Source organism: Rhinolophus sinicus, linkage group LG04, assembly GCF_036562045.2.
Source record: "Rhinolophus sinicus isolate RSC01 linkage group LG04, ASM3656204v1, whole genome shotgun sequence".
Lineage (NCBI taxonomy): Eukaryota > Metazoa > Chordata > Mammalia > Chiroptera > Rhinolophidae > Rhinolophus > Rhinolophus sinicus.
In genome coordinates this window covers 21997067-22011489 of record NC_133754.1, presented here as the reverse complement: position 1 = coordinate 22011489, position 14423 = coordinate 21997067, and the positions used below count along the sequence as shown (strand labels likewise).

Here is a 14423-nt window from a genome sequence, read left to right as displayed (position 1 = left end):
TTACAGTTTTATTGATCTGCATGTATTAGTATTTTGCATTATGCTGGAATATAGGCAAATACAGTTTTTTTCATAATGTAGATGTTAACATTGTTTTATTTGCCTGTGTGACAAACAGTTAGCTCAAGCGAAATTTTTAGCTTCAGTTATCTAGTAAATTTATGTGTAAAATAATTTATCTGGATTTATTTTCTCAAAAAATATTCAAAGTATTCATAGGACACAGTATGATATATTGATTTAAAAATTAGGGTTGTAACTCCTTAAAGAAGATATATTGCAGATATATTAATGCATGGGTATGCCTCTTAATTTTAAAGGCTTTTGAAATCACATTATCACTTTAAAACCTAAACAACAGGAAACTATTTTCTACATAAGACATTCCATTAACTAGCTTTACATTCTTAACTGAAAATACTTGGAATATATATTATATATAGCTATATAGGTAGATAGATATAGATATATAGTTTATATCATGTAATATGATATATGATGTATAATATATTATATATTATATGTATAAATATAAAATAAAATGTATTTGTAGCCATTTTAATTATAAATGTAATTATTCAAATTTAGTTTTTTTTAGTTAGTAGTTTGTTTTTTGTTTTGTTTTTTTTGTTTTGTTTTTGTTTTTGCTTTTTGGGTTTTTTTGTTGTTTGTTTTTTGTTTTTGTTTTATGTTGTTGTTTGTTTTTTGTTTTTTTAGCTTGTATGGTAACTGATTTTGTTTGTTTATCCTAGCATAACATTTTATTTCATATATAATAAAAATATTTTGGGATAATGAAATAATAGAAAAACAGTTATAACATTTTAACTAAAGCATATTTAATCCTAGGATATTTTGTCTTTAAGAACCATTGGATAGCTTTTGACTATGTCACGTTAGGTCTTGGTAATAGAAATGTGATGCAGGAATAAATAGATAATATTCAAGTTGTTAATTGCATTTAGATATAAGCAAAGAGAATAATACAAAGAAGAAAACAAACATGAATTAGTCAAGGAGGATGACCAGATAATTGTCATCTGTCATGTGAGTCTTTGCTAGTCTTACATTTTCCTATCTCTAAGCTCTGTACATAGTTGATAGTTCCCTGATTCCTGAACTTTGGCTCTATTTCAGGCCTTTTACTACTGGTATTCCATTTCCATTAACCAATCATTGAATAATAAATTTCTATTAAAACTTCTCACACTCACCATGCATTATTGGCCATTAGTTGACCTTAAACACAGGCCCCAGATAAAAGTTATAACCAGAATGAATAAACTAGTAACCATATATAAGAGCTATTATATACAATTTAATACCTAAAGCTGAGTTTTTCCAAATAAATGCAGTCATCTTCAAGTTTTATAGATTTTACTTCCATTATACATCCTGAGTCCATGCCCATTCTCTTAACACTGCCTATATTAAATCTGATCTATATTAAATGTGGTCTAATACAGGTCTGTATCATCTCTTCCCTTGATTATTGCAGTAGGCCCTTAATATACCTCCCTGTCTGCAATCTCTCTTCCTTCTAATCCATGTATCTAATTATCTCACTGTCCTGCTTTTAAACAGTTAAATGCTTAAAAGCGGTTGTCCCTATGTGTTCTGTGATGCCCAAGTTTTATGAAGTATTAATAGGTGTTATCCTCTGTGCTACTCTTCTTGAAAAATAAACAAATATAACAAAAGATAAATATTGTCTGAAAGATAAACGTATTTGGGAGACAGAACTAAACAAAATTAGGGTTGTTTTTATTTCTCTTCATAACCTTACATTCAAGTGAAACAGCAATCTCTAAAGGGAGGAAGTGAATATGGCATTTTTAAAACTGATCCCCTCTTTTTAGTTTGTTCTTGTGATAAAAGGATTCCATGAAACACACCTCATTAGATACAGCTTAAAAGATAAATTCTAATCTCTATAATATATGATTCAAAATATTTTCAGCCTCTACTCTCAACATACCTCTATAGGATCTTAATACATTTGATCTCTTCCTCCTATCTGAACATAGAATCCACTTTTCTCTAACTCATGTATTTTCCCTTGAAATTTTATTAATTCCCTTATTCATCAGGAAATGTTATCATGCTTCAAGGCAAAGATTACATATTACTTGATTGTCAATACTTTAAAATGTTTCCAGTATTGTGGATGAAATATATTTATTTATAATTTGTATATTTATGATTGCTATATCACTTTGAGCTTATTTGCATATATTTATTTTCCATTTGCAGTTTGCTTCTCTTTTGAATTGCAAATATACTTTTCTGTTTTTCTATTTGCCTCTTTTTATTGTTTTTTTAAAGTATTTTGAAGATCTAAATGTTATTCCTTTGTGTGTTATACAAGTTAAGTAGTTTTTCCAGGAGTGTGGCTAGTACTTAAATGTATTTATCATATTTCCCCTCATAAAGATCAATGTCCTTTTTTTTCCCTGACATCTGGAACTTATGGTTCGCTTAAGAATACATCCTATTCAAATCATATAAAAGTATTCCCCCACTAATTTTCTGTTAATAGTTTTGCCTTTTATGCATAGCGTTTTAATATATCTGAATTTTATAACAAGTAGTGACCTAAGTTATTTTTAAGGTAAAGCAAGTTGTCCCAAGATCGTTTGTTGAATAATATGTCCTTTTGTCACAGACTTGATGTGCCTAGTTTGGGTTTATTTATCTTGCTTGAGATTCACTGTTTTTTGTGTGTGTTTTTTTTTTGGATCTGAAGACTAAAGCACTATTCACCAAGTTTGGGAACATTTTAAACCACTGTTTCTTTAAATATTTTATCTGTCCCATTCTCTCATTTGCCTCCTGAGTTTTCAATTACATATACAATTAGAGTTATACTAGATCACATAATATTTTCCCACACGTCACTGAGAGTGTTTTTTTTCACAATGTTTTTCTTTCTGTTTTTCAAACTGACCCTTTCTTCTGCCAACTCCAATCATCTATTACACTCATCAGTTAGTTTGTTATTTTAGTTGTTGTTCATTTCATTTCTTGAATTTGCTTTTTATTTTCTGTTAGATTCCTTTTCCCTCATCTCTTCATGCATTAAAACTATCGTTTCCTTTACTTCCCTCAACATATTTATAATAGCTTCTTTAAAGACCTCTACTATCCAAACATCTGGGTCATTGTAGAGCCTAGTGACTTGTTTTGTTTGTTTGTTTGTTTGTTTTTATGAGTATTTCACGTATTTTTACTATTTACATGTTTAGTAATTTAAAATAGTATAATAGATACTGTGTTTTTGTAATAAGGAGTATGCATTATGCTGTCTTCTTTTAAAGAATATTGAATTTTGTTCTGTTTAGTAATTGTTTTACTGGTAGCCTGTTGTGATAGCATTGAGGACTGACGGTAGGCTTTGTAGGGTGGACATAGTATAGCTTTTACTTTATCATAGGGTTCTTACTCCCAAGATACAACCTTTTGGGTACTTCTGTAGAATGCCAGATTATACGGTTTCCCACTCTGGCTGAACCAATACTCCAATGCCAAGGCTCCCAGTACTGTGTAATCCCATCTATCTCTGCTTTTATCTCAACCCATAGCAGCCACTTTCTGCTAGATCTTGTGAATGTACAGCCCGACTCTTGGCCAAAGGTCTGTAGAGAATCACCCCACATACTTCTAAGCACCATCTCTCCCATCCACACTTCTGGACAGGCCCCTCCTTTCCAGTGCACTGTTCCATACGTTTTAATGCTCTACCAGCCCAAACTTCAGTTTATGTCCCCTTGTCTTAATTGGACCAAAATGCTCTGCTTAAGCGCCACCTCGCTGTCCCACCATTGAAAATGGTCCCTAGGCAGAGAGCTGGAGCGCAGCTCACCTTTTATGTTTACTTTCAAAAGAAGATTGCAGCCCTGCACTGCCTATTGTCCAACACCTGAAAACAGATACATCAAGCATTTATTCCAGTTTCATGCTTTTCATGGCTGGAGCCTATTACTGATTTGAATAACCAACACCCTTATAAACATAATATATTTTCTATCTATTCTATCTCCTAATCTGTCTGGGACTATTTTAATTACCTTGCTATCAGTTTTAAGTACTGATTAAAGTAGAAGTGATAAAACAGCATAGGTACCAGGGAGTCTGAGCCATGTGTTCATGCAACTTACTTCTGGATCTGTGGAGGCCCATTCTCATGCATACCATTTCTAAATAGTGGAATGCTGATCCATTCATCCTCCTTTATAATTTTGTAAATACGATGGGCTGGTCATTTCAGAGAGAGACCTCCTGGTCAGCATTCAGTCTCTTCTGTGACCCAGTAGTAAACCAGAAGATGATTCTCAAATTGCAAATGTTTGTTGGAAGAAGAACTATGATTTTGCTCACAAAGTCTTTCTGGACTCTAATTCTCTGATTGGGCTGCCTGCCATAGGCACCCTATAGCATCCCTACTAGCTGCGGCATTTCTATTACAATTTGATTTTCTGGTCATAAGGCCCAAGATGCAGAACAGCTTGTTCAACATCTCGAACCTGCAACAGACGCCTTTCTTGCTTGGAGTCTCATTCAGATATAGTAGACTCGTGAGTTTATTAGCAAATTTGTGGGTATAGGACACCTAAATTTTGTAAGTTATGTCTCCAACAGTATCACTTAAAATCTTTTACTTTAATGATAATTTATTAACATGCTCAAACTACTATAACCCTACAATTTTCACCAATGTAATAGACCCCTATGTATTACAGGATTTTTCTCCCACCCTTTGGTAAGTAAGACACTTAATGTACTTACTATTTCCTACCCACCAGATCCACTGATCCCAATATCACAGATGTCATGGAAATAGATGATGTTTTATGGGATATCAAAGTGATCAAATTTCTTGCAAAGTATAGGGAAAAAGGAGAGTTATATTTCCCTGTGGTAAGACATTGAAATGATACTGATGTTCCTGTTTTCCTTATAATATTGATTGAGAAAAATAATGTATCATGTCAAGTCTATATCTACATACTAAGTTACATGGGCTATGTTGACTTTGCTCTGTAAAAATACCACATCTGGAATGTCAGCTACAATTATCATCACTACTTGATTACATTTGTGATAATCTATTTACTGTTCAAGATCCATCTGGATGTTCTACCTCTCAAATGAATGAATTAATTTGGGATATAATAGAATCTCTACTCTTTCATATTTTAAGTTTTTAACATGACACTAATATTTGCTAGTTCTTTATGAATACAGGATAGCTTTGAACATACCACAGTAGTAGGTATGTGGTGATTATTTACTAATAAACCTGACATTGTGAGTCAAGAAATCAATATGCAATTGTGGCAGTTTCTGAATTCATCTTTTCCAATTATGCATTCTGGGACTAAGGGAACAACTACAGGATGAGTCCATCAGCCCAGTACACACACCAGGATACAAGCTTGGGCAAACAAACAATTTATAATCCGTCTGTCATACATAAGCTTCCTTTCTGCCAGGTGGACATGCTGGCATTTTAGAGTTATGAGGTACTTGCTTCAGTTCAGAGAAAATATTTTGTAACTCCTGAAATATTTTGGTATTTTCCATTTTCGATTGTCTAGGACCTAACATCTGGATAAATGTTTCCATCATAGATTTATAACACTTTTCAGGGTTCTTGCTTAAAAGAACCCAGTCTTATAATCATTGAAGAAGCTATGAATCTCTGAGCTAATTTAAATAATTTAGGGAGAAAATATAAAGTCCTACCATGATTCAACTCAGATATTTCACAAAAGATCTGTACTTTTTATGATTAAACAGACCAAGTGTTAACTTCATGGACTATTTCATGCAGGTACCTCGTGATAAACTTGTTACTTGGAGACATGTTCATAGCTTACTAAACTCTACTGATCACCATTTCAGTCCTATGATCAGAATAGGGACCAGAAAACTTTATTTGCATAAATGGCCAGCTATTAAATATATTTGGCTTGGGGGGGTGAGGAGAACATATGGTCTCTGTCACAAATACTCAACTTTGCTGTTGTGGCAAGCAAGCAATCATAGACAATACATAATCAAATAAATGTGGCTGTGTTCCAATAAAACTTTATTTTCCAAAACAGGTGGCAGACATGATTGGACAACTGGCGATGGTCTATAGTGACAATAGAACCCACCCTCTCTCTAATTCTTAAGTACCATCATCTAGTACAGTATTGCCATTGATTTCAAAGAGCTCAATTTAGTTATCATTAGAAGCTATAGTTTACTTACCAGAGTGTTTTAAAAGTATGCTATTTGTCTTTCTTTCAATTAATTTCTTAACACTGTAAAAAGAATGTTCTCTAGGCAATCCAGTAATTATGGTTAAACAGGCTGTCCATGACGGGTCAGCTGTATCATTCATGTATATATAAGCATATTTATTTCTTCTTCTACAGTATGACTGGGAAATGTTGGCATTACAGATTCTAGGGTCCCTATTAATTCCGGTTTCCATTAGCCCATAATACAGGTTAGAGCCACTCTTCTTAATCCTGGGTGAATGGAACCACATCAATTTGTTTCACCCAGATCAACCTCATTCTGATACCCTCTGAACCCTTTCCTACAGAAGTTCCCAGTTACCTGTCTACTCAAGTTAGCACATTATTGTCATTACTTTGGTGGATGGTATATCTTCTTAGAGAAGAACTTGCATGAATTAATCACTTGTATGTCAATTTCCAACTACATTTTATATTAGAAACATTTTCAGAATTTTATAACATTTACATTGCCAGAATCTCCCTCTGATTGCCTTTCTTCCCAGATTTTGCCTTTTTTGTTGGGAATTTCCAACATCTAAATGTAGTTTATTTGTCAGCCATTCTCATCATGCCCTCAAATACATGGGGATTTTATGGGATACAAGTTTTCTTTTTTTTTGAGATTAAAGTTCTTGAAAATATTTTGATCATTTCAATTTTGTAATTCCAAGCATTTAAAATACTATGGTTTTAAAACTGAAATAATATGTGCTTTATATAAAATATTTAAGCAATGTAAAAAATAGCAAACTTTTATTTCTCACTAAGAAATATTTTAAAAAGTTAAAATATTTTCCTAATGGAAACATAATATAAAGAGATACACAAATTGTCTTCTAAATTGTACACTAAATTTGCAGGGCTAAAACATTTTTTTTTTCACTTAAATAAAGTCATATCTCCTGCATTCGGTTCTTGCTCAAGAACTACATGTAGGCAATTGCTTTATTTGATATTACAGAGATATTCTTACATTATTCTTTCAAAACAAAAGCTAACTTATCACTCAAGAGAAACAGAAAACTTTGCAAATTTATTTTGCCATTTTAGTTCTACTCTTAGTCACTGACATTAAAGAAGTAATAATGAAGCTGAGACCTAGTCTTAGTCAGGGATCTTTGTTTGAAATAAATGTATCATATCTGTTTTTTTTTTTTTTTAAATAAAGTATTTTACATAGTATTTTAGTATATTCTTTAGTATTTTCACAATGTACATAAATGCACTACCAGAGAATACACAGCATATGTATTCTGATTATAGTAGTCATGTATGCTTCTTTTTCTCTTGAGTTCTGGAATTTTTTTGAAATTCACCAAAAACAATCCATGCAAACAGTTACTATTAGGTTGGTGCAAAAGTAATTGAGTTTTCTGCAATTATTTTTAACCTTTTAAACCGCAGTTACTTTTGCACCAACCTAGTAACTACATTGTGTGTGTCAGGCCCTCTGTCAGGTTTGGAGATATAAATTCCTTTACACAAAGCATATTTGAACATTTGTGACAACATGGATAGATCTTGAGAGTAAAATGCTAAGCAAAATAAGTCAGACAGAAAAAGCAGAGAACCATATGATTTCACTGATATATGGTATATAAACCAAAACAACAAAAGACCAAGACAAATGAAAAACAAAAACTCATAGACACAGACAATAGTTTAGTGGTTACCAGAGGGTAAGGGGGGTGGGGGTTGGGAGATGAGGGTAAGGGGGATCAAATATATGGTGATGGAAGGAGAACTGACTCTGGGTGGTGAACACACAATGGGATTTATAGATGATGTAATACAGAATTGTACACCTGAAATCTATGTAATTTTACTAACAATTGTCACCCCAATACATTAAAATATATATATTTGTTGTATTCTATGAAACAAGCAAACGAAAAAAATCATAATCAGTTAAAATTGGTACCTGGCCAATGCCATCTTACAGAATATGCTTTACTCAGTTTTTCAACAAATAGTCGTTGTACTAAAATATTCTACATGCCCGATATGTATTTGAACCATACTAGGTAATTAACATGTCAGGGGATTAACATTGAGAAATCTTTAGTCTCTCAAGCTATGAGAATTAAAAGAAGTCTTTCTGAGAGAAGTGATATTGCAACTGATCTCTGAAAGACTAAAGTTATCCATCACAATGACAACGTGTTGTAAAGGTTACATGTAAAAAAAAAAAAAAAAGAAAGAAAACGTGTGTGAAAGCTATATAAGAAATATGTGACATATTGCAGAAACTGGAATTACTTAGTATGACTAGAATTAGAGCTTGTGCTGAAGGGTATTAAACACTGAAAAAGTATCAGATCGTATAAAAACTTATAACACGTCATATGTAATTTGAACCAGGGAGGGATTGAAGACTGGGGCCTGGTTGGCAAGAGGCAGAATTTATGATGTTATATCTTTAGATTGGCACATAGGTAGGTGTTTTAAAGTGAAAACAGATGAGTATTTGTTGGGGTTTATAGCTTTATAAAAATTAATTCACACTCTAATCTTCTAGAAATAACTGCTTCCTGATGCAAGAGCTAAATTATTTCTGCCTGATCTCAATATTGTTGAGCATAAAAATAGGAAAACAGTGCTTCATCTCAGAATTGTTGGGTGCAAGGAAATTAAATGATGTTTAGCCCTGAATTTTTTAGCACAGGGATAGGAATGTATGTTGGTCAGTTTATAGCAATTAAGAAATGAAAATGAAAGCTAAATAAAGTTACACGAAGAAGACATTAGTGCCCTTGGCAAAAGCAGTTTTATTAGATGGGTGGTTTGGGAAAATAAAATTGAAATGGATTGAGGAGAGTTCAGAGGAGTGAAGATAACGAGTGCATGCAATGCTTTCAAGACACATGGTTGTGAAAGGAAATAGGAATAGATATGGCTTGAATAGTTCATAAGGTCCAGAAAAATTTTTATTCATTTTATTGTTTTATATATCTTAGTTTAGGGGAATCTTAATCATGTTTAAATTCTGATGGGAAGAAGTCATGCTGGACTTTTTAAATTGCATTTCTTGTAACTTTAAGCTTTATGTTGTTGGACCCAAATAAAGATAAGGATTATAGTGTCAGATGATAACATCTGGGAGATTCTCAGATTTGAAAGAGACTGTATGGTTTATTTAGGATGAAAATATAAAAATTAGACAAAAATAGAAATAATCAGATTTCAGATGTTTACTTAGTTTTTATAGAATGCATTGTAAAGATATAATCTATTAAAATTTTAAGGTCTCAATTGTTAAAATAATAAGGCTAGATATGTGATGGGAAGAAGATTAAATAATGAATGTTAGCTTAAAAATCATAAGTGTTCTGATGTGGAAACTTCTTTTTAAATCTGGAGTCAAAGGTGAAAGACAAAAAGTCTACTCAAGTCTGAGATCAGGAGATGATGTATGAGGAAATGTGGCAAGTGCTGTGACAGTGACTATTTTATAGAGAGAAAATCAAGTCAAACCAGCAAACCATTTCTGTGAAAAATCAACCAACATTCAACAAAAGTGACTTGTTCTCAGATATAATATAACTCAAAGCAGGAACTCTTTTAAGAAAACAATCTAGGAGTAAACATAAACTCTAAAAAAGTAGTTTGGAGACCAGTTTCTAGCTTTCTCTTAAGCCTTGTGTTTTCAAAAATCTTTTAGATTTTCAGAAAAAGCCCAAGTCTCTATTTGTCAGTGTACCTAGTTTACATAAAATAAAGCACTATCTTGACAGTAATCAGATCTTTGACTTTGTTAGCCCTGTCAACTTCTATGCCCTGTCCATTTCATGTCTATGGTCTCACTGAGCTCTAAAACTGTATTATTCTATTTATTTCACTGTTTGCATCCATCATAACTTTGATAGGCATCCATCATAACTTTGGTGATTTGAAAATAAAGTGTATTAAATTATTTTCTTGACAATCTTTCCCAAGCTATGAAATTCTTCGTGGGGAGTAAAACTTTCTATCCTAAGTATGTTGTTTAACTTGTAGGAAATTAACATAAGGATCTGAATGGAGCCTTTATCCCTCATCTTCTTTAATCCAATCTGGAACCATTGTGCGTGGCAGTCTCTATTATCTTGACCTTTGGACCCTATTCATTGCAGTCTGGTACCAGACCAGATCATCAGGAACTCAATGGGAAAGTTTTGATGTATTTGACAACCGACAGTCCTGACTTGATACTCTTCAGTTACCTTAGATCCAATAATAATTCATTCTAGACTTAAAAATGCATCCTCCGGGGTATTTTATGACTTTTGTGTTCAATGTGCTAATGTATGGAAGAATTCTGCTGCTCTTGCTGCATATGCCTGAGACTGAATTCCTAAAATATATGCTAGGAAATGACCATATTCTGAGGTTGTAATTTGCAAACTTGTGAGAGGAAAACATATGGCACAGTGAAATTTCTATTAGTTTTAAATACTTAAAGGAAAACTTGTAAAGTCTGATGAAAATAACCATATTGTGTAGACATATATTGTAGATAACAGAAAACACACGTAACTTTAAAGGATTTAGATTTGTGAACTTGTCTTTTGATTTTTTTTTTAGATTTTCTATGTGTACAAATACATCTTCTGGAAATAATATCAGTATTATATTTTTCTTTTCTAACTGTAATTGTCTTTATTTATTTTTTCCGTGCTTAAATGACAATGCCAAGGCCCTCTGGAAAAAATGTTGAGTAGAAGTAGTACTAAGGAATGTAATTTTCAATCTCAAAGACAAGAGGTTTATTTAAATATGATGATGATCATTCTATGAATGAATTAGGTGTATTTACATAATTAAAATGTATTTTTCAATGAAGTCCAAATTAATTATGATACATTATCAACTATATATTTGATACGTTTATTTTTTATATGTATTTCTTTTTTTAACATCCATTTTTGTATTTGGTTGCTAATATTTTGCTTAAGATTTTAAAAATATATTTAGGACAGCAAATGACCATTCATTTTCCTTTTTTGTCACTTTTTTAGGGTTTGTGTCAATCTTATATTTGCCTCATTACATGATTTGAGAGACGCGTTTTCTGGCAACTTTTTTTTTTTTTTTTTTTAGTTTTGCATTTGTTTTACTATGATCTGTAGTGTTCTTTGTTTTATTGTGGGATATACAGTGAAGCATGAATCTGTGTCTTGATGTCTTTAATACATTTTTCTAAAACTCTTGGCCATTATTTCTTAGGATGGTTTTTCCCCATCATGTCTCTCCCCTGCTTGAAGATTATAATTACATGAATATAATCTCTTACCATGTTTCATTTGTTTATGAAGCTAATTTTTATATTTTTATGTTTTTTATATTTTAGTTTTAGTATTTTTACTTATTTTTCAGATTACTATATTTTTTTCACCTGAATCTAATCTGCAAGTTCAGTTTACCAACATCTTAAGTTAAATTATTATATTTCCTTATTCATTTCTGTTTGATTTTTTTATATAACCTAATGTTCTGTGAAATTGTCCAGCTGGTTGTCAATATTAAAATATATTAATGACAATTATCTTCATATCTGTTAAATATGTAATTGGAATCCATCTATTCAGGGATATCTGTAACACCTGGGAGCCTGTTTCTATTATCTGTTTTTATCTTGGGTCCTATATCTTCATAGGCTTGCTATTTTTTTTTTTTTTTTCTTTAATGTCAAACAGTATATATAAGAAATCATAAAGTCTGGATAATGCTATCTTTTTCTAAAGGTGGTTTATTTTGACTGTTAGCTGACTTTTTGATTAGATGATTGCCTTAAGGCAAATAGTAATTACATTGATTCAAATCTATATTATTTCAGTCTCTGTATTATCTTGTCTATTTCTAGTTCCCTTGACCCTTAGGTATAATCCTTAAGAAGTCCAGTTGAAAGCCTGTGTATTTATCAGAGTCCCTTATCCTTGCTAGTCTTTAAATTCAAATTTTTAAACTTCAAGCTCTGTTTAACTCTCCAACCTTCTATAAGCCATTGTCTATCAGTGCTTAGAAATCATCCAATACCTCTAGGGTAAAAATGGTACACGATGACAACCTTACTTGAATGTTTCTCCCTTTTGGACCATCACTTACCTCTCAAGTTCTGGCTACCTTGGCAACCCATAATTCCAATATCCATTCTCTCCCCCGAATGCCATAATACTACCAGAAGTCCTGCTTAGCTGGCACATTAGGATGAACTTCCCAGCCTCTTATCTTATGCTGCTTGTAATTAGTAAACACCTAGAGAGGGAAAGAAAAAGAAGCATAGAAATTTGAGATGACTTCCATGAATTTAATTTTATTATAGGATCTTGGTCCTTCAAGTCCTGGCTGTCTTAGTACTATTATTAAGTCAAAGAGTTATTTTGATGTTATATGTAACATTTTTTTTTCTGCTGTATTTTAGTCAGTTACAAGTTATTGCATTGCAATTGGAAGCAGAATTATCCATATTACTTTGTAACTTGAAATGGGCTATTTCATTATTATTGTTATGCATTTAATTCATTTTCATTTTTAAATCGTTCTAAGAATTTATCTTTAGAACACTTGATTGGGGCTGTTGGGCCTATCATATATCTAAGTATTTGGAGAGTCTTCCTCTTGATATGGAATATGATATTTTAAAGTCTTCATTGTAAAACAGTCTATGATATTAATAGATGTAGTAGCCAAAACTAAGTATCATGAACTTTCCGAAAACCTAAAGTTTATTACATATACAAGGGTGCCAAAAAAATGTATACACATTTTAAGAAAGGAAAACTATTAAAATTGTAATAGTCAATATATACCAATAACAAAAGATTAATACAAGTCACATTTGACTTCTTCAATTACCAGAGGTGCTCAAAGTGGTTACCATCAGCATCCAGACACTTCTGATTACGGCGAACTACTGCTTGAGCAACGTAGACCAAAGTGTCCACTTGTATACATTCTTTAGCACCCCCGGTACATATTGATTATTAAAATATTTACAAGTACTGAGCTAATGCATTCTGTTTGCATATGTTTTGTTGAGTCAGTTGGATACAGAATATGAAACTCAACAACTTACTTACAAATTTGTCACTCTTTTTTACAAACCATGTTTCATAATGTTTTATACTAAAAATCATCAACTTCTGTGAAGCAACAGTTACTACAACTCATAAGAATCATAATTTAGAATAGTATAATTAGGTGGTCAAATGGATTAAATATCAAATGGGTTAAATTGACATTTCAAAGTAATTTTTTTAATAATATGTATGTTTTTATTTTACCATTTCTGTGACTATATCTGGTTTCCTAACTTAATATCCTAATAAAAACATATGATCATTTTTTAAATGTTTTAAGACAAGAAAAAAGATAATTTGTAATTAATTTATTGCTTCCTAGAAGAAATAATTTAACCCAAAGTAGATTTTTTTCTTATATTCATAATGATGAACACAAGGAGAGATTTATTGACTTCCCCATAAAATTCTAAAGCTCTGTATATATAGTTCTGGGCAATTTGTGGCACTTTATAAAAACCATTTTTTTGTGTGTGTGTGTTTTGCAGGCTGTCAGCAACTAGCCATTCATTGACACCTCAAAGTGATTTGGACTCCAGTAGTTCTGAAGAATTCTATCAGGCCGTTCACCATGCTGAGCAAACCTTCAGAAAAATGGAAAGTTACTTGAAACAACAACAACTCTGTGATGTTATCCTGATTGTTGGAAATCGAAAGATACCTGCACATAGGTATAGTAGTCTGTCTTTATTAGAAACATGAATTCATATGTTTAGATAGCTGGTATTTAGCTTGTAAAATATCCTAGAAATAGAGAATTCAGAGTTAACATTTATAAGAAAGTTTGGATATTTTTCTTTTACTCTTGTTTATTTCTTTTTGGGCAAGAGTTATAATGCCATTTTAAGTGATCTCCTTTTTAAGAAATAAAGCAAATATAAATAGTTCAAAAATAAAACTTCCTCTGATGAAGACTGATAAATACTTTGTTATATGTGATTCACAATCGTAGCAAGTGAAAATCAATTTTAATTTAGGAGGATGTACCTAAGCTTTTAAATGAGATGTTATTTTCCACCAAAATTGGAAGCAAGTTAGTTTACCTTGGATACATATTATTAATTTCAAGTAG

General features: G+C 31.9%; 1 protein-coding gene across 1 annotated transcript in view; it reads left to right on the top strand.

The window, feature by feature from the left end:
• Positions 1 to 14423, top strand: part of KLHL1 (kelch like family member 1) — a 301848-nt gene that overhangs the window by 80499 nt on the left and 206926 nt on the right. Inside the window, exon 2 of the mRNA XM_019751890.2 lies at positions 13840 to 14022. Within this exon, the coding sequence (XP_019607449.1) occupies positions 13840 to 14022 (183 nt within the window). The remainder of the gene's footprint in view (positions 1 to 13839; positions 14023 to 14423) is intronic.